Genomic DNA, 24401 nt, shown 5'->3' with positions numbered 1-24401 from the left:
AGGGAAGTTAGCTGTTAAAAGTGATAACAAAACCTCGGACACTGTCGTTATAGACAGTATGGAGGAAGGCATGTGTATAATCTGCCTGATCTTTTTCAAAGAAGCAGTGAGTCCTTCTGGGTAATATAACCTCATGTCAGTAGGTAAAGAAATAAGGCATTCGTCTATCTTTGTTCAGTTTTCAAGAGGAGCAAACAATTTTCCAAAGTACATGCCAGAAGGAACTGTGTTAGATGTAGAGTCTCCAGGCCTATAGGGCAACTGCTTGGATTGTGAGATATAACATATTTCCTCCTGTGGGCTGTTAGAGTTAGGATATTAGTCCGTGTCTCCTGATAAATCATGGATAGAGCTATTTTATGTGACCACCGTTACCAGAATGGTTTCGGTGAGAGACCAATTGGGGGAAAGAAAAGAAAATATTGATACTGGGCAGTTTTATGAGGATGTAAATCAAATCCAAAGTTTGAGATCCAAAAGAAGTAAATTATTTATGGCATGAATTAACTTTGGTACCTTGTTCCTGATTCAACCTGCATGAATAGTTCAATTCTTCTGTTTTCTTTTGTTTTGTTTATTTGCCAACAATAAAATAGATGATATGCAGTTTGACTTTGAATTCTCAGTTACTTATGAATTGGAATGAATGCTGGAAAACTGACTTTCACTATTACGCTATTGGTCAATTTGTGTGGGATGGATAACATTTATCACTGTTGTGATCACATATAAATAAAGTGATAAAGGAATATATGGCCTCAGTTAATGAAAGTATAGTTTATTTTGGTCTGTGGTAGTTCTGTAACTTGTGCTTCACTCAAAAACAATATCTAAGAAAACATTTTATTTAAAATCATAGTTTCAATGAAGAGTCTTTCTGTTTTACTTAATGTCTGCAATGTAACTTTGAAAAGACTTCTGATGGGAAAAAAAATGCTTCTTGTGCATATAATTTAACTAATAAATTACAGATAATCTGATTTTAGTCTTTTACTGCTTGTGGTGTGATTGCCTTCTAATCAAAAGTTGATGACAGCCTGTGTTTTAATTTTCTATGAGACTTACTGGTAGCCAGCTGTCGTGAAGGATGTACTATTTGTCAGTATTGAGTCAAAAAACAATTAAGCTCCATGGAAACATTCTTACTATAATCTGTTCCACTATACTAGATAGAGAAAGAAGCACAAATAGTTGAGCATCACCAAAAATAAATATGTTACCAAGAGAAAAATAACACAAAAGTGTCCCTCAGTCTCCAATTGACTGTAAGAATTACCATGATGATTAGATGTTTGTCACATTGTGTTATAATTGTGTTTTTGCCAACTCACTGCCAGGTATGAGTCTTTGAAGTCAAGGACCATGGCCCAATCATCTATCTTTGCAAGTAGATACTCAGAAAATTTATATTGGATAAGTGAAGGAAGAAATGAATGAACCAGAATGCCTTATATCTAGGATATTTAAGTATTCTGATTTAGTCTTTCATGCTGTCAATTTCACTTATCACATTAAATGTTTACAGTTTATGTATTAGCTGAAAAATACCACCTACTTCACCTGTCCACCTTAATTTTATCAACGGCAGCCATGTGGCTACATAGCTTCAAGGTAATAGTGAAGTTTAGTAGGTGATTCTATGCAAAGTATTTTGAAATATGCAGATGAAAAAGAAATCTTAATACAAATACATACAGTAATAATGAATGGTTACCTGGAGAAAATGCCAGGTACTTGAAACACCAGGAACATGTTACTGGTTTTACATGTCGTCCTTAGCTGGAATTGTGTTATATGCCCACTCCTAAACCAATCATTGGAATTGCCAAGATTGGCTTAGATTAATCAAGATTCACTGCCTTGGGCTAAGGAGGGATTTAGGTTCTTCTGCTGTCCCAAGCTGCCTGATACTTGAAGAAAATGAGGTCCCTGAAAATATTACTAAGAATTATATTTGGTTGTTTACTGGAAGAAACTCAAAATCACAGTGATTACCTTATTTCCCCCACATAGATGTTCAATAGACAGTACAGCTCCATAACATCATCAGGACCAAGCTTGTCCTTTTCTCTGTCCATATGTCCTTAATATGTGACTGTTGTTGTCAGGGTAGCTGCTGAAGCTCCAGCCATTACTGTACTTCCATTCCTAGTCAGGAAGACAAAGGGTGAGCCCCCTTCTTCTTTGAGACTTCCTGTAAGCCCAAGAGAATAGTCTGCTTATGTCTTATTGGCCAGAATTTTGTCACATGGCAACATTTCGCTACAAGAGTGGCTGGGAAATGCAGTTGAATGTGCCCAGCCCCAAAAGATTGGGTTTGTTACTCAGGAAGAAGGGAAAAAATGGATGTTGTAGTAAACAACTACCAGATTATATTACAGGTAGCAACAACAAGAGCGTGACGTAAGCAAAAACATTGAAGACGAAAGCAGGACACATAGGAAACAATGAGTTGTCCCTATGCTTGACCATTCAACCTATCTCTATTGCAAGTAATATTAAGCAGTGAAATAGACAGCAAAGGAATAGGAAGGAGAGGCAAGGATATTGTAAATCAGCAAACTGTAGAAACTGTGTACAGATAATTAGGACTGTGTTTTGCACTATATCATTTTTTAGCCTTCTTGGAGTATATGAAACAATATCATTTTTCCAAATATGGAAATGTGAAAGTCAAGGTATGAATGAGCTTTTAAGTGTAACCATCTTAATTAGCAACAAGGTCACCTTTGGAGAAAGCAAAATATTACCTAGAAGGATAGGCTTATTATGAAAATAATCAGATCTCTGGATGTAGAGGAAAGAGGCAAATGAGGAGCTAATTAGCTACAATAAGCTGCGAGAAACTTATTGGTAAATTAGAGTCGGTGCATATAAAGTCTCATTATTATAAATGACAACTTTTTCTTTATTTTTTAAAGGTAGCCAACCAAGTTGTTCAAGCTCTGCTTACTCAAAAGGTAGGTCACTTTCTGGCTTTGTTCTTTTCGAGGCACTTTTGTGACTATATTGGAGCTCACGTTGTTAAGCTAGGAAATTGTGATTGATAGATGCAATACTTTTGTATTTATTCATTTAGTGAAAATCATGTGTGTTTTAGATAGCATATGAAGTAACATCAGTGACCAATAGAATTTGTATAAAAAAATCCAAACTCTTGGTAAAATAATAGAAAGCCTTTTGAAGATGATTTTCATGTACCCAGATGAGTAGCAAACCCATCATTTTTATTTAGTAAATACAAACTTTCAATAAGTTGGTGAATTCTCCCAATTCCTATACAACGAGTATCTTCTTTTGGACAGCATTAACAAAAGTCTAAAATTCAGCAAGAGTTAGGGAAGTCATTTAATTTCCCTGAGCCCTAGTTCCTCTTCTGTAATGTGGGAATAACAATTCCCGCTTCCTGGGATTGCTGTGGTGACCCTACAAAAGGAAGCATGTAGAACAGTTACTGCAATAGTTTGTGGTACATATAAAATAATGGTAACCACTGTGCCTGAAATTTCCATACCTATGAGTTTGCTGCCTTGCCATTCTGCCTGCAGACAACATCAGATCACATTATCGGGGCAGACAGTAAATACAGGTCACTTTTGCCCAAATTTGGCTGTTTCAGTGAATTTTATGGAATGTTTTCCATCTCCGGCCATGATGTTTCTGAGAAGCTAAATTTTAGTTCCCTCAGATTTTGTTTACTTTGATTTCTATCTGTGAAATAGAGACTTCTCCAAAAGAAACTTTTAGATCCTGCAGCATATTCAGGATGATGTGACAAATGGCAGCAAAATAATTTATGCCATTTTGATTTTTTTAATTGAAAATAATTTTATTAGGGGTTGACTGCTTCTCATGGAGATACTTAAATATTCTTTAAAATTTCTATGATACAGGCATTGTGATACTTTTGCTAGACTTTCTTGCCTACTATTTCTGTCAAAATGTCATGGTTCCTTCTACAAATAATTTTAACTGCTTCCAGTTTTACACTAACATGCATAAATAAAGAGATTTGAGTACACTTATGTGGAGTTAGAATTAGGTTCCATTGTGAACAACAGAGATCCATAATGAGGTGGCTTAAATAAGCTAAAATGTTAGTTCTTTCTCACATATAAACCGACAGGTAGGCAGAACTGGAATGGTAGCTCTGCTCCATAAAGTTCATGGGGTCCCTATCTTCCATTTCTGTATTTCATGGAATGTGGCCCCATTTTCAAGGTCACTTCATGGTCCAAAAGGACTATGCTAGCTCCAGTCATCACATCCACACATTCCAGCCATCAGGAAGGGAAAAAAAGCTGAGGAATATGAAGAGGATAAAGGGCGTACAGCAGCTGTCTTTTAAAGGACACTTCCAAAAGCTTTCATACATTACTACATAGATCTCCTTGAACAGACCTTATTCACACAGCCACACCTAACAAACCCGACGAAGAAGTCTTTGTTCTGGGTGTGTGCCCAGCTGAAATTACTTTGGAAGAAGGTGAGAAATAGATATTGGAGGACAAATTGTAATTGCTGCTTCAACATTTTTGAATGCTTTTTCTTTTTCTAAGGCTTTAATTTCTCAGTTGTTTTTCTCCTGTTTGAAACTCTATGCTGACTTAGTTAGAAACCTAAGGAATGAGGGGAGTGCTATTGCAGCTCTGTGTACAACTGTTGAAAGACTTCCCATGCCTGCTTTTGTTAATGGTACCTCAGGAAACAGACAAGGAAGCCATCTGGAATGATAAAAAGGAAAACGGGACCCTTCAGGTCAGCTACAAAAAAAAAAAAAAATAGCTACACAAATCCAAGTAATAACTAGTAAACAGATAAATCTACCTTGGTACAGTTAAGCAGTGAGACACAGAAAGACATGCTACTGTGAGATAGCATACCTCAGGGACACTATGAGGCAGAAAGAGATGCTGGGGGCTTTTGGAGATTCCAAAATAATCATGTTCTGCAGAAATGTGTGCCTCCAGTTTTTATGGGCACTGTAAAATTGCTACAAAAAGACTAAAATTTCTTTTTAATTAAGAGCACAATATAAAATATACAGTGTACTCCAAATGCAGATGAGAAAACTAATTCCAAAAAGGAATGTAGGTAGCAAAGACAAAACAGAAAAAAATCTTGAGTGATTTATCTAAGTCACCAGAAGATCCTTGAGGTGAAATAATAAGCATTACTGTGCAGTTTTAGAATATGTCATTAGTTATGACACAAAGGCAAATCTGCTGTGGCTTCAGCTCTTCACTGGACAGCCAGAAATACATTTTTCATGGCATATCATGAATTGGCCCAGACAAGCATCCTGAAGTAACAGAGTCTACTGATACTGATAGAAAAAAAAAATTATTTCCATGAACTTAGCAGTTTCTATTCAGTGTACCTGGTCAAGTAATTCAGTTTATCTCAAACACCTGTGGATTCCCTTAGGAGAATGGACTGTATCCCTTTAGAACAATAATACAAAAGTGATCATATGAAACCCAACTTTTCTTCCTTTGATGCCTCCAAATCATGGGTCCAAGTCTACAAGTGCGAATGAAATCAGTAATTCAGGTTAAACTCATATTGTTATCTGAAATATATTTTATCTTCATTAAGTCAATTACATTTGCAGAAAATGTAACTCACCTAGGTTCTTCAGTGTTTTGGGTTTGTTTTTTGTTTGTTTGTTTTGTTTTTGCCACTAAACAAAACACGGAAGAAAGGCATTTTCTCTGCAATTATTTTCATTCATATGAACAGTCTCAGGCTTATCTGCATGTTCTTTGGAGGAAACACATATTTCGATGGTGTGTTTTCTTCACCGACATGGAATAAAGCTGGGTATGGTAGAATCCAGCCATTCAGGCAGAAACAGAAAACAATTTTATAGCTTGTAGCTGAGAAAACTCCAAATTCCTATTTCCCTTGTAAAGGGGCAATTGAACCATCTGTGTCCACTTCTCTAGCAGTGGTCTGTGTGGTATCAGGTGGCTGTTTACATTTAGCAAGCATTTACAAGCCTTCAGACCCCACTTGCAGCACTTTAAATGCACAAAGTCATTTTGTTCTCAAGGCAGCCCTGTGAAGTAGGACTAAAAAAAAAGTTTGCTTATAGTTTCAACTGCCGGGCAGTGGCAGAGCCCCTGCTTTAATTATGGCTGTTGCACTGTAAACCCCACACTCTGACCCACTCCCTCATTCTTCCTCCACAATCCCATTCAGTCACTTGTTTTTCTCCCTCATAGTTCAGTAGGACAGAGAGAGATACCATGAAAATCAACAGAAGGGTTGAAATCCAACGGCTGGTTATGATCACAGGGAATAAAATAAAAGGCAGGGTAGCCACAGGACTTCTTAAAACTTCTGGACGTATTGCTTATCTTCTGTAGCAGGAAGAGCATTTAGAGTTTGATATCTGTGGAGTAAAACTGACTCTTTATATTTGGGGTCAAGCTTTCTCAAAATCAATCTTATTTTTAACTCCCAAATTCCCCAGTTTACAGGAGCCTTGGTGAGTATTTAATCCTGAGATTGTCAACTAGCTTTGGTAATGGGCTCAACTGACTGTAGTTACATGAACTGTTTAGCCATTGCCCTTATTAAAAGTGGTTTAATCTGAAGGCTTTTAGGATGGAGACTTGCAGTATGTATTTTGCCACAGGACTCACTACTTCCTGTGCAGTATCCCGGTTCAGTCAGACTTTTATGTCACCTGTCTTGCCTTTTAGGTATTCAGTGTTGAAGCCCTGGGTCAGTCTGAGATGTGACCAGCCTTTTCCAGAAGTGGATTTTCATGTTACAAAAGTCTTAGCATTTGGGGCAGAGATAGGGATGTATCAGTGAAAGCCACCAAGAAGGGGTGTGACAAAAGAGGCTGGTGGTTTTGGTGGCCATTAGGCTTCAGGAAGGGAACAAAGTGGCACTCGAAAAGACATCCCATGAAGCTAGTGAGAGATATAGTCTTTTGAACAAAAGCCCAATTTTGTGCAGTGCCTCAGTTTACAGATGAGGAAACTGAGACTTAATCAGAAGCAATCACTTCAAGGTCCTGTGGAAAATGAGGACTAGAGCCCAGGCCCTCTAAGCCCCAATTCCATGTATTCCCATAATAGACACTGCCTCTGAAATAGGTATACCACTATCATGTCATTTTTACATGATAAAATCAGATTTAAATAGTTTTCAGTGACACTCCAGTGATCATGTTAGTGTATGTCCTGCTTCTAAGCAATCAGCATTTTAAAAAATGTATGTCAGCCTAGAGCTCATAACAATTTTACTCTTCAGTACGTAAAGTAACTGTACTCCTATAGGTACTGTATAGCAGTGAGTCCAGAATCATCTTTAGCCCAAGCACAGGGCGAATTTATCAGGATTACAGTGTGTGGATCCTCCTGGGAAATTATGGTTTGGGATCATTAAGATGCACAGGAGCCCGTTAGACCAGTGTATCACGTTGCTCAGCTGTAATCTCTTAAGTCTCTGTTTCCAATTGACAGTAACATGAATAGTGCAAGGGAAACAGGTCTGAGTATTTTCTTGATCCCAAACACCACTGTACTTTTTTTTTCATGGTATGAAATGTAGTCAAATCTTTGGCATTATTCCTCCATGATAAATATTTATGTTATGTCCCCTTTTTCTTATCTGAAGACACAACCTTATATTTTCAGTGAGGTTCTTTCTTTTCTTGAGACCTGATACATGCCAGGAAGTCATAGAAGAAAAAGGATTATGAGAGAGGATGCATGGTACAGCCTCTCCCTTGAGCCATGATCCCAGATTATGGCACCTACCCAGAGGAGAGTTCTTTTGTTTCTAAAGCCTTCCTTGGGGAGGCTGTTCTGGGTCTTGCCTCTGAACTGGCAGGGTCAGAGTAGCTGCTCTTGCATCCAGCCTAAATGTATCACGCAGTCATGCATTCCTTTATGTCAAGGTGTTCCTGTTGGGAGCACAGAGGAAGCTAAGACAGCCAGCTGCCCCCTCCACCCAGGTACTACAATAGTGGTTAGCAAAACAGTTGTTTATATATATCCATTCTGATTGTGTTTATAAGCATGTACATGGGCACACGAGTGTTTTTGTTTACAGTTTCTTGGGAAGGCAACTCTCTGGCATCAGTTACTGGTGATCCACAGCTTGTCTGAAGAAAATATGAATATTAAAAACAATGCAAGTGATTGTTTCCTATCTACAGATTTTCAGAGCAGCTCATTTCTGTTTGTCGATGGCCATCAGATCAGTGTCACATCCCTAAAGCCTCTGTCTTCCCTGCTGCTGTGTGCTGAGCTGGATGTGCCAATAGTGATGAACAGAGAGTTCTCAGGGTCGATAAATTGTGTTCCCACTAATGAACTTTTACCATACCTTAAGTAATACCAATGGCCTTTGAAATTTGGGCACTTGTATAAAGACTCTCTATAAAGTATATTGATTTTTTTCTTTCATTCTTTCTTTTTCTTTTTCTTTTTTTTTTTTTTTAACCCATCTGAAGAACTCTTTCAAGGCATTCTCAGTTTTGCTGCTAAAAATTGTGGTTGCTGTTGCTTTCAGGTCCCCTTTTACTTGCATATCCACACTGTATGCTTCCGTTTCCATATCTCTACATTGCAAATAAGGATGATTGTGTTTTCCCATCCAATAGGTGCTATTAATATTGATCTGCCTCACAGTCAAGTTTTATTAATTACTTAATTAGCAGTACTAAAAACAATTAGTGTTTGGGAGCAGAGAGTGTTATATACATGCTAAGAACAAAAATCAGCGTGAGACACAGACAGAGGTTGAATTCTAAATAAAGAAAGCAAGTTTTGCCAGGCATGGTGGTTCATGCCTGTAATCCCAGCACTTTGGGAGGCCGAGGTGGGTGGATCACGAGATCAGGAGTTCGAGACCAGCCTGGCCAATATCGTGAAACCCTGTCTCTACTAAAAATACAAAAATTAGCCAGGCATGGTGGCACACGCCTGTAGTCCCAGCTACTCAGGAGGCTGAGGTAGAAGAATCGCCTGAACCTGGGAGGTGGAGGTTGCAGTGGGCCAAGATCGCGTCACTGCACTCCAGCCTGGACAATAAGAGTGAAACTCTGTCTCAAAATAAAATAATAAAAATAAAACAAGTTTCACCTTTTTTTTTTTTTTTTTGAGACTGGATTTTTTTGAGACTTTGTTGCCCAGGCTAGAAAGCAGTGGCATGATCTTGGCTCACTGTAATCTTTGCCTCCCAGGTTCAAGTGATTCTTGTGCATCAGCCTCCCGAGTAGCTGGGACTACAGGCGTGCACACTTGCCTAATTTTTGTAGTTTTAGTAAAGATGGGGTTTTGCCATGTTGGCCAGGCTGAAGTTTCACCTTTTAATTTGAGCAGTGAGTGGGTCCTCACAATGGCCTCTGCCAAATGGCGTGTGTGCTCACGACTATGAAATGTGCACTCCTGATCCTGCCCTGCTGGATCTTGCACTCTTGCATGTCATTCTGAACATGACATCTCTTTTCTCTGCTCTCCATTTGTAGGCACCGATCAGTTGAAAACACCCTATACATAAACTTTACCCACTTAACTAAAAACGGCAAGGAGAGTTGAAACTGTAGTGGGCTATACCTTGGCTTGTTTCTTTGCCCCTTTTAATAGAATTAATACTACTGGATAAGATGATGCATGCTCATCAAGCCCCAGAGAAGTCTTTACTAGCGAGATCTAACTTTGCCATTAGATTGATACAAGGTTATGGCAGGTCCAGGTACCTCTGTGACTCCTATTTAGGCCCTAGGTATCAGAACTGTGGCCTGGGCTCTCCCTTGCTTGCAGAGCCTTAAGCCCGATAGGTAGCTGCCCCACATCAGAATACATAAATCTTTGAAGTAGAAGTGTTGAGAAATTTAAATGCTCTTTATCACACCAATCACTAGAGAATAGAATTTGCCATCATCATCCCCTTTAGCAAAATAATTGTGAGCACTTATTAAGCTCCTGCTATATGTGGCATTGTGCTAGGTGATGGAATAAAAACAATGTAAGAGCAATATGCTCGTGTGGTTATTTCAGTATCTTCTTGAGCTTGTCTGGTGAAAAATGTGTCATGTAATTGACAAGTCTAGAGCACAGATGATAAAATGGACACAGAGTGATACATGCTAACCGTCACAAAGGAGGCATTGAGGGCTGATGGGCATTCAGAAAATGGAACAGGTATTGAGGGATGCCAGGTAAAAGGTCAGAGAGGTGATAAAGTTTGAACTGTACTTCAATCAAAGAGCCAAATATGGGCTGAAAGAAGAAGGTGGATAAGAAGGAAAAGTGGCAGTGGAAGGAAAAGAGAAGAAGGTAGAAGGAATGCGTAGAGCTTTAGAGAACAACACGCCAGACCTTTGTTCTCTGCTTGGTGAGAACAGAAGACATTTTTTTTTTATTAACATCAGGAAGTAGTGAAAGATAGTTTGAAATGTAGAAAAGGGTCAGCTTTTGAAGAACCTTGAATTTGGGTTTTATTCTACTGTGTCTGCCTTGAATTCCATCAAAAAGGGCATAGATATTTAAGTACCACAAGTTCCTTTATTGCAGTCAGTTTGGAAGGCAGTTCTTGTACATCAGCTTCCTCCATGAGCTGGGGAAAAGGTCTCTGTGGTATTTGAACTATTCAAAAGAGCTGCTCCAAACAGATGCCAGAATGGGCTAGGTGTGCTTCTTACCCAGCACTGAGACCAGAAGGCCCCAGAAGGTATGGAAATCCACGAGTTCAGAGGATGGGCAAGCGGCAAGTGGCCTTTTAAAAGCCATCTCTTCTGAGCTATTTCTCTCCCGCTAAATGCATCACTGACTGTATTAGCCCCATCGCCGAGAATTTCAACTTGTTTTCACAAATGACAATGAAAAACTCCATCAGAAATGATAGTTTCTTTAGCTCATCAAATATCTATTCACTGCAGAAACATTGTTGTTGTCCTTGTGGTTTGTGCTCTATGATTGCTTTTATAAAGACAGTGAAAAGGCAAAATATATAGGTGGAAACTTAAATTGACTTCATATTGCTAAGATTTACTGTCTTCAAAAATAGCATGCTAGATTAATGCATTTCTGATTTCAAGGTGCTTTTTTAAAAAAAAATTGGTCTTCTTTGCACGTAATAATTCTATCAGACAATGGTCTGTGGAAGAAAACTTTGTATGTGATTTACTTCTGGGGGCTTTGAAGAAAAAAAATACTGTTTTTTACTAATGATCTGAGATATATAAAATATGGTTATAATATGCAAAGACATCTTTCAGTTATGGACTTTTTCCTCCTTCGATGTGTTTGTCGTAGGATCTAAGAGAGGAATGTGTGAAGTTGAAAACAAGAGTGTTTGATTTGGAACAGCAGAATCGAACACTAAGCATCCTATTCCAACAGCGAGTCAGACCCACTTCTGATCTGCTTCTCCAGGTATGTGTTTATCTGAAAAACAATCTTTGCTACTGAAATGCTATTGACAGGAAGTTACTTAAGTTCGGAAGTTAGCAACGTCTTCATGAGCAAGGCATATTGCATCAGAATCCCAATTCTTTCCTTTCTCAAGTTATGTCATTAATTGAAGGTGTCTGAAGTTCTTGACTTTTTAAAGCTACATGCAGATAAGGAAATGCACTAACAAATAATAAACAGGCAAAAGGGACAATCAGAAGATGTCCTGTAGTAAACTAAATGGAACCATGGAAAGGAGTTAGGAAATAATTGATTGCTTTGGGGACCAGCATTGGTAATCTTGCATACTGTGATAATCAAGGAAGAATTTTATGTAATGCCAAAGCACATTTTTTTTTATTTCAAACTCTTTATGATCAAAAATACATGTGGGGTTTGTTTTTCTTTCATATCTCTCTCTATGCAGAGTTCCTTCTTATAACAGAATGCCTCCTGTTTCTATCTCAGTATTTTTACAGGTTGTCTTTTTCTAAGTACTCTCACTGAACTATTTTTTTTACTTGCCTTCATAACATGGAAAGCTGTGGAAAGTCAAGCCATCTGAGTCGATTTAAAGCTGTTCCTGACAAAGCACTAGAGAATATGTCCCACTGCAGGGAAACATATGAATGGGGAGAGGGGTCTGCAGGGCTGACCTTTGCTGTTTCCGATCTTTGTGATCCTCTTAATGTGTATATTTGCTTAAACAAGCTCCCGTGAGCTTTGCCCCAAGCCCTTCTGAGGCTAAGCTGTCAAAGACTGCATCGAGGTTTCACAGGGGCAGTGTGCAGTGTACAAAGGGCGGCCCACCACTGCGTGGTCTAATTGGCTGAGAGGAAGGTCCTTGTCCAGGCTGTGGTATCTGGACGATACTGTCCAGCACTATAACCACTAGCCATGTAGGGCTATTTAAATTTTAATTTTAAAAATTTAAATTAAAATTAAGTTTCTATGTCCAACTAGACACATTTCCAGTCATCAAAAGCCACATGTGGCCAGGGACTACCTTAGTAGACAGCACACGTGGACAACATTACCATCATTGTGGAAAGCTCTGCTGGACGGTATTTTTCCAAATGATCCAGACTGTGTTGCTAATTTACCCTCTGAATTTTGGAATAAAAATCTTAGGACTCCTCAGAGAAATAACGGGAAATTGTAATTCATTTCAGAGAAAGAAAGATGTTTGGTAAGCTGAACATCAAAATGTAATTTGCCCCCCAAATTAAAATAAAACAGCTCTCTGAATTATAAAATAGATCTCATCTCCTAAATTAATTTCCTCTCTGCCTTATATGTTTGAACATAATTCATAATTTATGACTCAAAAATTGTGTGGGGTGGGAGCGAAGTCATCTATCTCTAGTCTGTTTTCTGTTCCTGACCACCATAAATATTTGTCATAGGGGATCTTGCATTTATAAAAAATTGTGTTTCTTTTGCAATCTCATCATCAAGATTCAATATTAGAATTACTTTTAAAAGCTGTTGCATGTTCCTGATTTTTTTTCTGTTCTGCCTGTTGTAACTTGAGGCCTTTCTGAAGTAGTGTTTAAGACTCTATAGTCCCTGTTTATGAATTGTGATCATTTATTTGCATGGTAAACACACATGCTATGGATATATAAGCATTTTCATTGGCTGTCACAAATTTCTTAAATTCATACTCAGAGATCAGGGGATGATGTGTATGCTAACAATAGACATCAGTGTTTATTCATTAGGTGTTTTCAGCCAACACACTTCATATTTCTCCCCAAATAGTACTCCCTCCAGGAGCCATTCTAATTTAAATAATATTTATAAAAGATGGGCTGTTAATAGTTCTGTGAAGAATAATGATATAAAGTGTGATACCTGCCCTCTTAACATCTTGGAGCTCATAATCTAAGACAGGGGACATGACTGACTTTTCAGATGGTGTGTTAATTATTTCACTCACGGCTTTTCATTTTCTGATAGTACTTTAGGGTTTAATTGAGAAACAAAATATATACAATGGAGCTAAAATACAATCATTCCAAACTTGCTTTACACCTATGGATGCTCAGTCATTATGCGTTGAGTGGAATAATGAACAAATAATAATTCATTGTTCTGGAGAGTTATTTCACATAAACCTAAGAGAGGTCTGTGCTCCCACCTCTTCTTTTGAAATTTTCCTGTCTTACATGAATGTTGAGGCACTATGCAGTCATGTGTTCCAGCCCAGTATGTCTGAGGATGTTGTTGGTGGGGGCAGCAAATCCACCAGTGTGTCCCTGATCCCAAATATTATAGACCCTATAGCTGCTGCCCATGGTCTGTGGATTCATTATAGCAGATTTCTAAGTAGTTTTTTGCACTTCTTAGAAGGCTGCATTAGTTATTATTTGTTGAATACAGCCTAATGATTCTGTATATTCCAAAGTTGCTACCTGAAAAGAAATACAGAAAGAAGAGTTATGAACACATTGTGATTTAGGTAGACAAATTATAAATAGTATAAAGGAAAATAACTTGTAAGAAACAGCCAATTCTTTGTCCCTTAAAAATACAGAATAAGAGGTTATATGGATATCATTTAGCAAATTCTTATGTGGGAGAAACAGAAAGGGAGTGCTCTGAGGATTAGTTGACAGATTCTGGTAAACTTACAAAGGGAGTCAGGTCCATGATGGAAATAAGAAAGGCCTAAGCTGAAATTAAAATCTTAAGATTGACAACAAACTTCTCTATTGATTTCATTTTCTAGAATGATATCTCTGGGACTATGGGTGGCAATAAATCAAATTAAGAAGACCCCCCTCCATATTAAAATCAACATTGGAACTAAATTCCAAGGAATTGAGATGGCAGGATAGCGAACAAAATCCGAAAGTAATGTTCTTACAGAGACTGGAATCTCTTAACTAAGCTCATTTGAACCTACTTGTCCGGATTCACTGATGCTCAGCATTCCCTCTTTCAAATCACACTGAATGATACCCTCAACTTAATGAACGTTGGCAGCTAGTAAAGAGCTCTCTACCATGTACACTTATTTCTCTTACCAGTTGAGCTGAATACTTGCCAAGAATGAGTTATTTTTGTAACTTAGTAGGTCTACTAAAGTAGTATTTGTGATCAAATTAAATATAGTTGTCTAACTATAACAATAAATTGTGGGAGACCAGAAATTGTATTAAATGAGGAAAAATTCTGCATGCAAACTGCTCCTCAAATGGTTTTAAGTTCATATACCACTGTTAAGGAAAACAAAAATTAGGAATCGTAGACAATGTATAAAGTGTGTGTTGATGCCAAATTTAAAAAAAAAAAAGATAATGGAAGATTCCAACAAAAAGATCTCTAAGCAAAGAAGCAGCCTTGGCCCTACCAAAAATGTCACTTACAAAATACATAATAGTGCTTACCATGTGTCAGACTCTATTCTACAACCTTTACAGCACTCACCAATTTCATCTTTATCACAGTCCCATGGGGTAGGACCCATCATTGCACCCATTTTACCAGTAGGGATACTTTGGCATAGACAAGCTAAATCCTGTAGCAGGTATTTGACAGACCAAGAATTTAAACCTGAAAATCTGTTGAAATTAAGTCCCCCCTTTCGCCTCCAATTGGTGCTCCCACTGCGTGGAACATGAATAAGTAAGAGGACAAATTTTCTGATTCCCTACTCTAGGTGACATTTGAATTAACTGGCCCACCTAGGATTGAGTCAGATCAGAGGGCTTCTGCAGTACAATCCCAATAAGGAGCGTACCATCTTTACACATTTCTGAAATGTGGCATCTAAGATTTTCCCCTCCCTATGTGTTCTGTCTTTTATTTGTTTTGGATACCTGTGTAATCATTATCCTGATAGGACATTGTTCTCATATTCTTAGACTAAGACAATGTTTTCTTTTCTTTTTCATCTGATATTTCAAAAAGTCCTACTACTGATATCCTTAGGCCAAGTTAGGAAGAAAAGAATTTTATAGGGTAGATGATTCACATCAACAGTGGAGGATCTGACAGCTTAGAACCAAGGTGCAAAAATTTGCTGTTACTTCTTAGAATGTGGACTTTTTGTTTTTGCTAGTGTTTTATACTATTATTTCCAGTAAGATGAGAGGCTTTTACATTCTACTTGTTCCTCTTTTTTTTCTCTTAGTCTTTATTTTCAGTGTAAATCTATCCATGAGTCTGATCTGGCAAGACACTGCACACTTTCCTCTCCCCCTGTCCACAAGCCAAGCATCCCACTGTGAGATCCAGCTGTGAAATAAAGGACAATAACATATAAGAAACAGCTGCCCCAGCAAGGGGCCAGTCAGGGCCTTGGCAGTCCTCACTGAACTTTCCCCATACTGGAGTTCATGTAGTGTCAGTGGTCTATGCAAGCTTCGCCTCCCGGGTTCACACCATTCTCCTGCCTCAGCCTCCTGAGTAGCTAGGACTACAGGCGCCCACCACCACGCCTGGCTAACTTTCTATATTTTTAGTAGAGATGGGGTTTCACCGTGTTAGCCAGGGTGGTCTTGATCTCCTGACCTTGTGATCCAGCCGCCTCGGCCTCCCAAAGTGCTGGGATTACAGTCATGAGCCACTGCGCCCAGCCATTATACACTTTTAAATGTATGTATTTTGCTTTTTCAAAACATCTGCCTTTGGGGTGCTTTCACATATATGTAGTCGAAGTGAGACAAAAATATGAAAAGAAAAAAGACTAGTTAAGCAGGTAGCCTGCAGTGAGAGCAATAAGGGAGGGGTAGGTGAGTGAGTAAAGAAGAGGGTAAAGAATGGAACTGTGGTTCTTGAGTTTTTGTGATGGAAGTTTTTCATTCTGATCAATTGTGGCCTCTCTTGAGACGCAAACTAAGAAGGAGTTGGGAGAGGAGGCAAGAACATCCACACAAGTTTGAAGCATCTACCTGGCTTCCCATGCTGTTGGGATATAAGTTCACCTTATGAGTTTCTGGAATGGATGAACTCTGCCCCTCGGCTGTTTGTGTGGACCAGCCATGGAGGTGCCTCCAGCCCTGCCCTACAAACCTGATATCTAATTTAGAAAGACCCACAGGGCGACAGGAGGAGCAGCCAGTGATGCTTCAGGGATGCTGAGTAACACCGGGGCTCAGATGGCAGAGTATCCACTGGTGGTGAGCCTGTCATCCTGCATGGTTACAGGACATTGGTGGTTTCATTATGGGCACCGGCCAGACATGAAAACATATGGAGAATGTGCAGCAGGGATTCTGTCTCATGCACTAAGCACTGGAAAGGATATTAACATGTCAGATGTGCAGAAAGTGGCCCCTTTGACAGATAAGGGACGCTTTGAAAAATCACACAGTTCCTGCAGGGCAGGGCTTTCGATGATGAGATGTAACACGTGAGGTTGGTTTGGGATCAAGTAAGAGCTATACAAAAGATGAAAAAGAATCATCAGGGTTATGGCAAGATGTGATTTTTTCCCTCTTCATAATATGCCCAAGACCCTCTATAGACTTGCTTCACACTTCAACAGCCTCATTTTTCTTTTCTTCCTGACACAAATTCTTTACTTCAGCCAAGCAGAAATACTTTCACTCCACAGAGCATGACATAGGTTTTCCTTCAACTATTCCACTTTGTATGTCATTTTTCTGTTCAAAATGCTACTCTACCCCTGCCCCCCCCCCACCCCTGCCACTCCTCTTCATTCGATTACCAAATTGGGAGCACCCAAAGTAATGTCAGTGCTGAGGAGTCCATGGCAAAATGCATTTGCTCAAGAGCCTGTGGTCTACAATTAAGCCTGAAAGGGAAATGATGTGCTAAAAGGCATGTGGGAAGCTATAGCAGCTGAGCAGAGACAGGCGTGGGGCAAGTGGAATCCTAGCTCCACTTGCAGAGGGCCCTGGGGAAGGCCCAGCAGAGGAAGCCATGCCTCCATGTGACTCTAGGTGGACAAGAGAAAGTATAAATGCCATCCAGAAAGAACACACTGTGAAAAGGCATGAGAAATTCTCTTCCTCACAATCTGGTTTCTAAATTCATATGCTTTGGAGGTACTCCTGGAATAAGATCACAACTCCCTGCCCCACTCAATCTCCTACTCACACCTTGCTCACTAAGTCCTGGCAGCATTGATATGTTACTTTGTAAGTATGCTACAATTCTTTTTGCATACCTTTGCTCTTCATTCCCAAAGCAATTGAGGAGTGTGTTTTTTTTCTTTGAACAAGACCCAGAGCTTACCAGTCCATGCATCATGACTAAATGTTGTGTTCCCATCAGCTTACAGTCAGCATTATCACGGAAGGTGCATGTGGTCTGTAATAAGGAAATCAAGGTATGATTCCTACTCTTTTCTTGCTCGATTTGGCCTTTATTTTCTAAGGGACAGAAACCTTGTTTTGACCTTTGAATCCTCCTAGTACACAACTTGAATGCACGTAAGCCTCAATAAATGCTGAGTGAACTAAGGATTACATGAAACCAGGCAAATGGAAATGCTTGTAACAGAGGTACAGGGAGGTGGTTTCACAAATGAAGTGGCTCCAAGGGAGGGAAGAAGAGAGGGGAGTGAGAGCAGTTCGTAGGGTGCTGTGTATTTAAAATGAAGAAGGCAAGCTTTGAAATATTATGTTTAGATGGGTCGGGACAATTAGGGGAAATTATCTCTCCTTTTAAATGAGTTTCAGGTGTTTTGTTGTTTTGTTTTATTTCTTCCTGTGGCCAGTGAGACTGCAGACATAGGTTCTAGCTTGGAATTGTTGGCTCTGTAAACTATAGAGATTCTATTATATGAATGTGCCTTTGGTCAGGGGGACCGATGTTTCCATATTGTTTCATGGGTTTTTATCTCCCCATTCCACTCCCTCTTAAATTTTAAGTAACTTAATGGAAGGCACCTAAATTCTTCATATCCTCCTAAAATTATTCTATTCTTCATTTTAGGAGGATATTCTATTCTTCATATTAGGAGGATATTCTTCATATCCTCCTAAAATTAGATATATGTATTAATTGTATTAATATGTATTAATTGCTTTCAAGAGCACATGGCTGACTTCCCATCATATGTATCAATCCGTATTACTATGTGGTTGGCTCTACATAAACCATCCTCTCACCAAAACAATGAAAACTCTCATGCTCGGAGATCAGATGCCTTAAGGGGCTAAGCCAGGTGAAGGAGGCAGGAAAGGAAGTTGTGTGAGCTGCGGCCAGCCCCAGCCAGTTTGGCCCCATGGAAATGCTAGTTAGGTGTCGCCATAGCTTTGAAAATTTTAAGAAGCTAGAAATGCAGACTTTTGCATGTGGTCTCTCAAATTTTAAATGTTGGCTAACAACTGGTTCAGCTATTTAATGACACTAAGGAAACCCAATAAGGCAACCATGGACCAGAATTGGCCTGCAACTTGCTTTTCTTTCTCTGCTCTGAAAGTGGTGGCTGTTTAATTTAAAATGTGGTGCATGTGCTCAGAACAGCTGGGCACTACGCTGCACAATCGTATTCATGGGACGGCCAGAATATATTGCTTTATTCATTATTTCAACAAAAATTCATTGAGCACGATGTCCTTGGTAGTGTACTAGCTCCTGAGGATGCAGAGATAGTTTACACACAGTTTCAGACTTAAAAAGGTCATCATTTAATAAGCAGATAGATAATATAAACAAACAGTTGTGCAGTAGAGTAGTAAATGCAACAGAAACATATACCGTCCAAGGTCCTCAGAGGAAAAAGTGACAAACACTATTCTGGGTGTCAGGAAAGCCTTCTAGGGTGTGGTCACAGCTAACCTTGACTTTGAAGACTAAATAAGAGTTTGTTAGGGTAACAGTTTCCAAAAAGCAATTTGTGAACTAAATTCAGGACTAATACTGGGATTTATATTTACATTGATCCCAGGTCCTGGAATTAATTATAGCTGTAAGATTATAAAATTGTCTTACCCTGATTCAGACTTGTTTTTTGGCCTTCCCAACCTCTTGCAATAATACCAGATTAACTCATCCAGCCCTGTAGGAAAACAAGAACCTCCAGGAGTGTCGTGCTGGTTGAAATTTCTGTCACTGTGACCTTCAACAACACTTCTTTCTAGCTTTTTAACTGAAGAAGAATATAGTTAAACTGAATTAAGAAGTCTAATGGAAAAGTGAAGAGCCCTCTGTGTCTAAAGTTTGTTTTAAGGATTTCAACATTGAATAGAGGTTCAAACCCTGGGCATAAATCAACATTATATTGCAATAGACTAAGTGATTGAAGTGTAAATTCACAAAATGCACCTTGTAGCATGAAACATTCAGGCGATATATATTTTTATCATATTTCAAACACATAAGAAAACCTGATTATCCTGAATTTAGTACATTTCATGCAGTAAATGTTTATCATAGTAACCTAAAAACTCCCCTAGTAAAAATTGTTATTAAGCACTACATTTTCATTCTGAGTTTTGCATAAATAGAAGGATTGGGAAATGCAAGGGACAGAAAGTGCTGAGAAAGGAATGATGATGTTTACCTGGGGATTTGATTATGCAGATTAGAGCATTAATTTCTTGGCGCTGGAAATTGTGGACCGTCCATTGCTATCAGCAGATATCACACTAGGGAAATCTTATTCCTGGCACGAAAAGATTAAGTAACCTAAACTCTGACATGAAAGACCAGTGTTTCCAGAAATGAAAAGCAATTCTGGCTTTGTTCTGTCACCTCTCTTACCACGAGGGTGCACTGGTCTAAGAGCTGCCCTGAAACACTTGGGAGCAGCTTTCTGGAACTGGCCAGTGATTTGCAGTCTGCCACAGCTCTTCAGGAGACTTGGGAACAAGTCTTTAACCTGTCTGGCTGCAGGGAGGAAGGATATCTTTGAAGTCCTGAATCTTGACTGCATAGGTAAAGGAAGGTGGGGAGGGTAGATACCAAGGAGGCTAATAGACGCATCCAGGGTCTCTTAGCAAAACCAGAACAGGCTGAGCCTCCTTGGGAAGAGCACTGCAGGAAGGGCACTGAAGCCCCGTGCTGCCTGGGATGGCCAGACCCTAGAGGCAAGTGGGGCTAACCTTCAGTTGTGCCTGGCCTGCTGCAGCTGCTCAGAAATACACTGGGACTGGGCTCACAGTAGCCCCCAGTGTGATCAGGGGGATGAAGATAAAGATTCTCGGGGGAAGATACTCTCATATCCTAATGCCACTGGTTTATAGCTTACACCTGGCTGCACTAGAACAGTTGGGCCAGATTCAAAGGCAAAAAGACACTCCCCACTTCCATCTACTACCTCATCTACAAGCACACACAAGCTCAGGTCAAGTCTTCAAAAATCCTTATAGAAATCTCCAGACAGGTGAGATGATAGTGCACTTTTGTGAAACTGAGAGACCCAGGAAATGTTACCAAGTCTCCTGTTCATAAAACCATCTTCATGCAATTGCTTTCTAGCAAACTTTTCCGCCTTTAAAGCAGTTTGTATGTCTTACCTAGGTCAGTTTCTGTCAATCACTGTTGGCCTAATGTCTCAAAATCAAGAACTGAAAAAAAAAATGCTTGACTTTTCTGAAAAATTTGAAAGGCCATTCACCTGCAAGGAGGCTCACAGGAATGGGGGACATTGCCCTGTATGTCACAGACCCTGATAGGAAGACGATGCCACTGTGACTCACTGGTGACCTGAGAAAGGCCACACAAACATGTCGCCACTGCCTCCAGCCATACTCTGTGGTTGATAAATCTCTGCCCTTTCCAACCTCACAAGTAGGAAAGCAGAAGGATCAGCAGAGTTCCTGTAAAATAACATAATTAAAAGGAGCCTGAGAATCTTTGCAAGAGTGTCTCATTAGGAGAAGTAGTCCCTGCAGTTCTATCAGGTTAACACGTGCTGTACTAAGGTAGCAAAGTGTTTCTATGAAACTGGGTTGGCTGAAGGCCAGTGTGGTCAAATATGGCATTTCCCAAACAGATACCTTGTAGTTACATTGATAAAGCTTTGACATTGTTCTATACCTTTTTAGCAAGCAGAAGGCATCTCACTGCATCTTTACAATAGGCCCAGGGTATTAGTGCTGTTTTACAAATAGGGAGATGAGCCCCTAGAGGCTGCGGCTTCTTCTTAGCCAGGGCTCTTCTCCAGTCCAAAGCTTCCTGCCTTAAATTACTCACTGCCCACTTAGGCCCTCATTTCCAAATGTCACTTCATGACTTTTCCCAGGCCTGCATAAGGAAAGGATATTGCAGTGGCGTTCAACGAATCAGCCAATTAAAAGACGTTTAACAATGGTCTGTTTGGACTTGGCAACGTGCTACACCTTGGAAAAATCAAATTCAATACATTTGGGTGGTGTCTAAATAATCTGAGTTATAGACAACGCTGTTGTGGGCATAATAGATATTTCCCTGAATAAGGACATGGATCTAATAACCTAGTAACAAGATCAAATCTTTTGCCCTAGAAACATGTTTATGCCAAGGAATAATAGAATCATATATTATTATATCTCAACTTTCAAGATCATATAATCTACCCACCTCCCTGTTTATTGGACACTCAGATTGATACTTGCCTTTTCCAAGGTCACACAGTCTGTTTAGAGAAGAGTAGCGGCTCGATTCCAGGAGTCCTGATTCTCAGCATTGTACCCTTTCTACTATGCCATGGGGGTAATAAATTGGAAATGTACCCGAATTAAGGAATAAAAAGAGCTTGGCATGAGAAATGTGCCTTCAGTCTAACGAGCAGCTTTGGGAAATGGTTCAGATGGAGTAGACTGACTAAATCATTGAACTCAAAGGAGGCATGTCGGGTGGACCAAAGAGGTAGAAGAGAAGTGAAAGGCCACTAAGATCCATGCAGGCTGAGATTCACGTCCCCTCTCCACCACACGTTGGCTAGGTGACCTCGGGCCATTCTTGAAATGTCTAGGACCTTAATGTTAGAAGCTAACAAATGCAGCTCTTTCTTTTCTCGTCTTGTGAGATTTGTGACCTGCATCTGTGTGGCAGGGGAACGGGGAGGTGCAACAAATGATCTATTTGCTCAGCACTGATTTCTGAGAAACTGTGGTCTGAGTGAATGAGATACTGGTCCAAAAATATACTGTATTAAATCAGTTTGTATTTTCTATTATTGACTTGTTGTTGGATTTTCCTGGGAATTTGTATTTCTGGGGATTCTCTAGGGATATTTAGCTCTAAGTAGATCCTTATGGGCTTTCAGCCCAGTGACTAGGAGTGAATGTTTCAGCAAGAATAGTGTCTGAGATAAGCAGGAGTTGGAAATGCCCTGGATTAAGCTATCTATTTAATCTTGTGGTTAACTTTCAAAAAGAGGGGGAGCCATGGCTGGATCACAGAATCCTTTGAGTATCTGAGCAAGACAGTAGGTTTTCTCCCTATATACAGAGAGAAATTAGCTTGTAACTTCAAGATATTCAGGGACCCTGCGAAGCCTATTAATTAAGAAATTAATCCCTTAATTACAAAATTAATCCCGAATTAAAATTTAATCCACGATGATCATCTGCATCGTAACTGCCCTTTTACCCTTTATTCATTCACATTGCATCGGACACTTTCTATTTCATATTGTTTCTTTGCTTCAGGCCTGTTTTTAAATCTTTACCAAGTGTGACAGATCCTGAATACCCATCTTTGTAAATTCAAAGTGCAAATCTCCTTTAAAAAAAACAGTTGTTTTTAGCTTTTTCTGTTCACTTTTTAAGTTTTATTTTATTGTATCTTTTGGAGACAAGGTCTCACTGTGTTGCCCAGGCTGGAGTGCAGCAACTATTCAAAGGTGTGATCATACCACACCACAGACTCAAACTCCTAGGTTCAAGTGACCCTTCTGCCTCAGCCTCCTGAGTAGCTGGGACTACAGACATGCACACCACACACAGCAGGCTTTTCCTTTTAATGATTGCTTTTCCGTCCCAAATAGCTAACTAGTGAATGGAACAGGATAAGAATCATGTCTTCAAAATCATTTTGTATAATAGATATATTTATGTTGTGAAGAAATCAGAATTTCAAAATAGAACACATTATACACTTTTGGACATGAGATGCATACAGATGTGTTCCAATAAGCCTTGCTCATATTTCATTGTTACATTTGACATTGTTCAAGACAGGCATTGAGATCCTTGAATTAACGTAAAAGTCTCATAATGATATGAGTGCAAAAAGCCGTTATCATTAATGTTGCAGCAGAATTTGCCATAAAAATGAGAAAAGATGAAATGAAAGAGGTAATCTGCAAGCTGATGCCTCAGATGGAAAACTCTCTTCTCATTACAATGTTATGTCCATTTCTAAAAGGAAAAAAAATAACTCGCTGACTTAATTCTATATCAGGACAGGACATGTGAGATGTTCCTGGGTACCCTTTTTGCATCTGGGAGGATTACCACAATTGATTGTTCACTAAGCTATCATACTGTTCATTTCAGTAGCTAAATTTTGCTTCTGGTCTCTGACCAGACTGCTGAAACACTGAAGATCCATATAACATGTTATTAAATTAACTTCTCCAAAGCAGTTTCCTGATGAATCTGAGTCTTTACCCTGGTTAAGAGGAACCTTTAAACGCATTCTACATATAGTTGTGACCTGTTTTCTGAAGAATATTTACATCCTCCTTTATCTACCACAAAAGGATTCTCTAATTTCTCTTCCCAATCAATCCTTCTCAGTTCTCAGCCCCAGGCAACCATGGATCTGCTTTCGGTCACCGTGGAGTAGCTTTGTCTTTTCAAGAGTTTAAACAAAATCATGTAAGACATACTCTTTTATATCTGGCTCATTTTGCTTCACATGTGTTTGATATTCAGCCATGTAGCTGCTTGTATCAGGAGTTCTTCCACAATGACTTTTGATTTTTTGATTTGTGATGAGATAGGTCCTTGAAGGTGTTCACAGAAAATGTTCAGTAAGTTACATGACCAGCTTTTTGGCAGTAGATTCATTTGTGGCTCAGTTAATACTTAAAAATGTTATCCTGGGACTTGGCGTACTAATGCAGTG

The 24401-nt window shown here is 39.3% G+C and overlaps 1 protein-coding gene across 9 annotated transcripts in view; it reads left to right on the top strand.

Moving 5' to 3' along the window:
* NCKAP5 (NCK associated protein 5) overlaps positions 1–24401 on the top strand; it is a 996626-nt gene that overhangs the window by 800757 nt on the left and 171468 nt on the right. For all 9 annotated transcript variants that reach the window (XM_063647383.1, XM_063647384.1, XM_063647388.1 and 6 more), the window contains 2 exons: positions 2922–2960; positions 11283–11402. In XM_063647383.1, coding sequence (XP_063503453.1) covers positions 2922–2960; positions 11283–11402 — 159 coding nt within the window. The remainder of the gene's footprint in view (positions 1–2921; positions 2961–11282; positions 11403–24401) is intronic.

The sequence above is a fragment of the Pongo pygmaeus genome, chromosome 11, assembly GCF_028885625.2.
Source record: "Pongo pygmaeus isolate AG05252 chromosome 11, NHGRI_mPonPyg2-v2.0_pri, whole genome shotgun sequence".
Classification (NCBI taxonomy): Eukaryota; Metazoa; Chordata; class Mammalia; order Primates; family Hominidae; genus Pongo; species Pongo pygmaeus.
The sequence above is the reverse complement of the archived record's forward strand: the minus strand, read 5'-3'. Positions and strand labels throughout refer to the sequence as shown.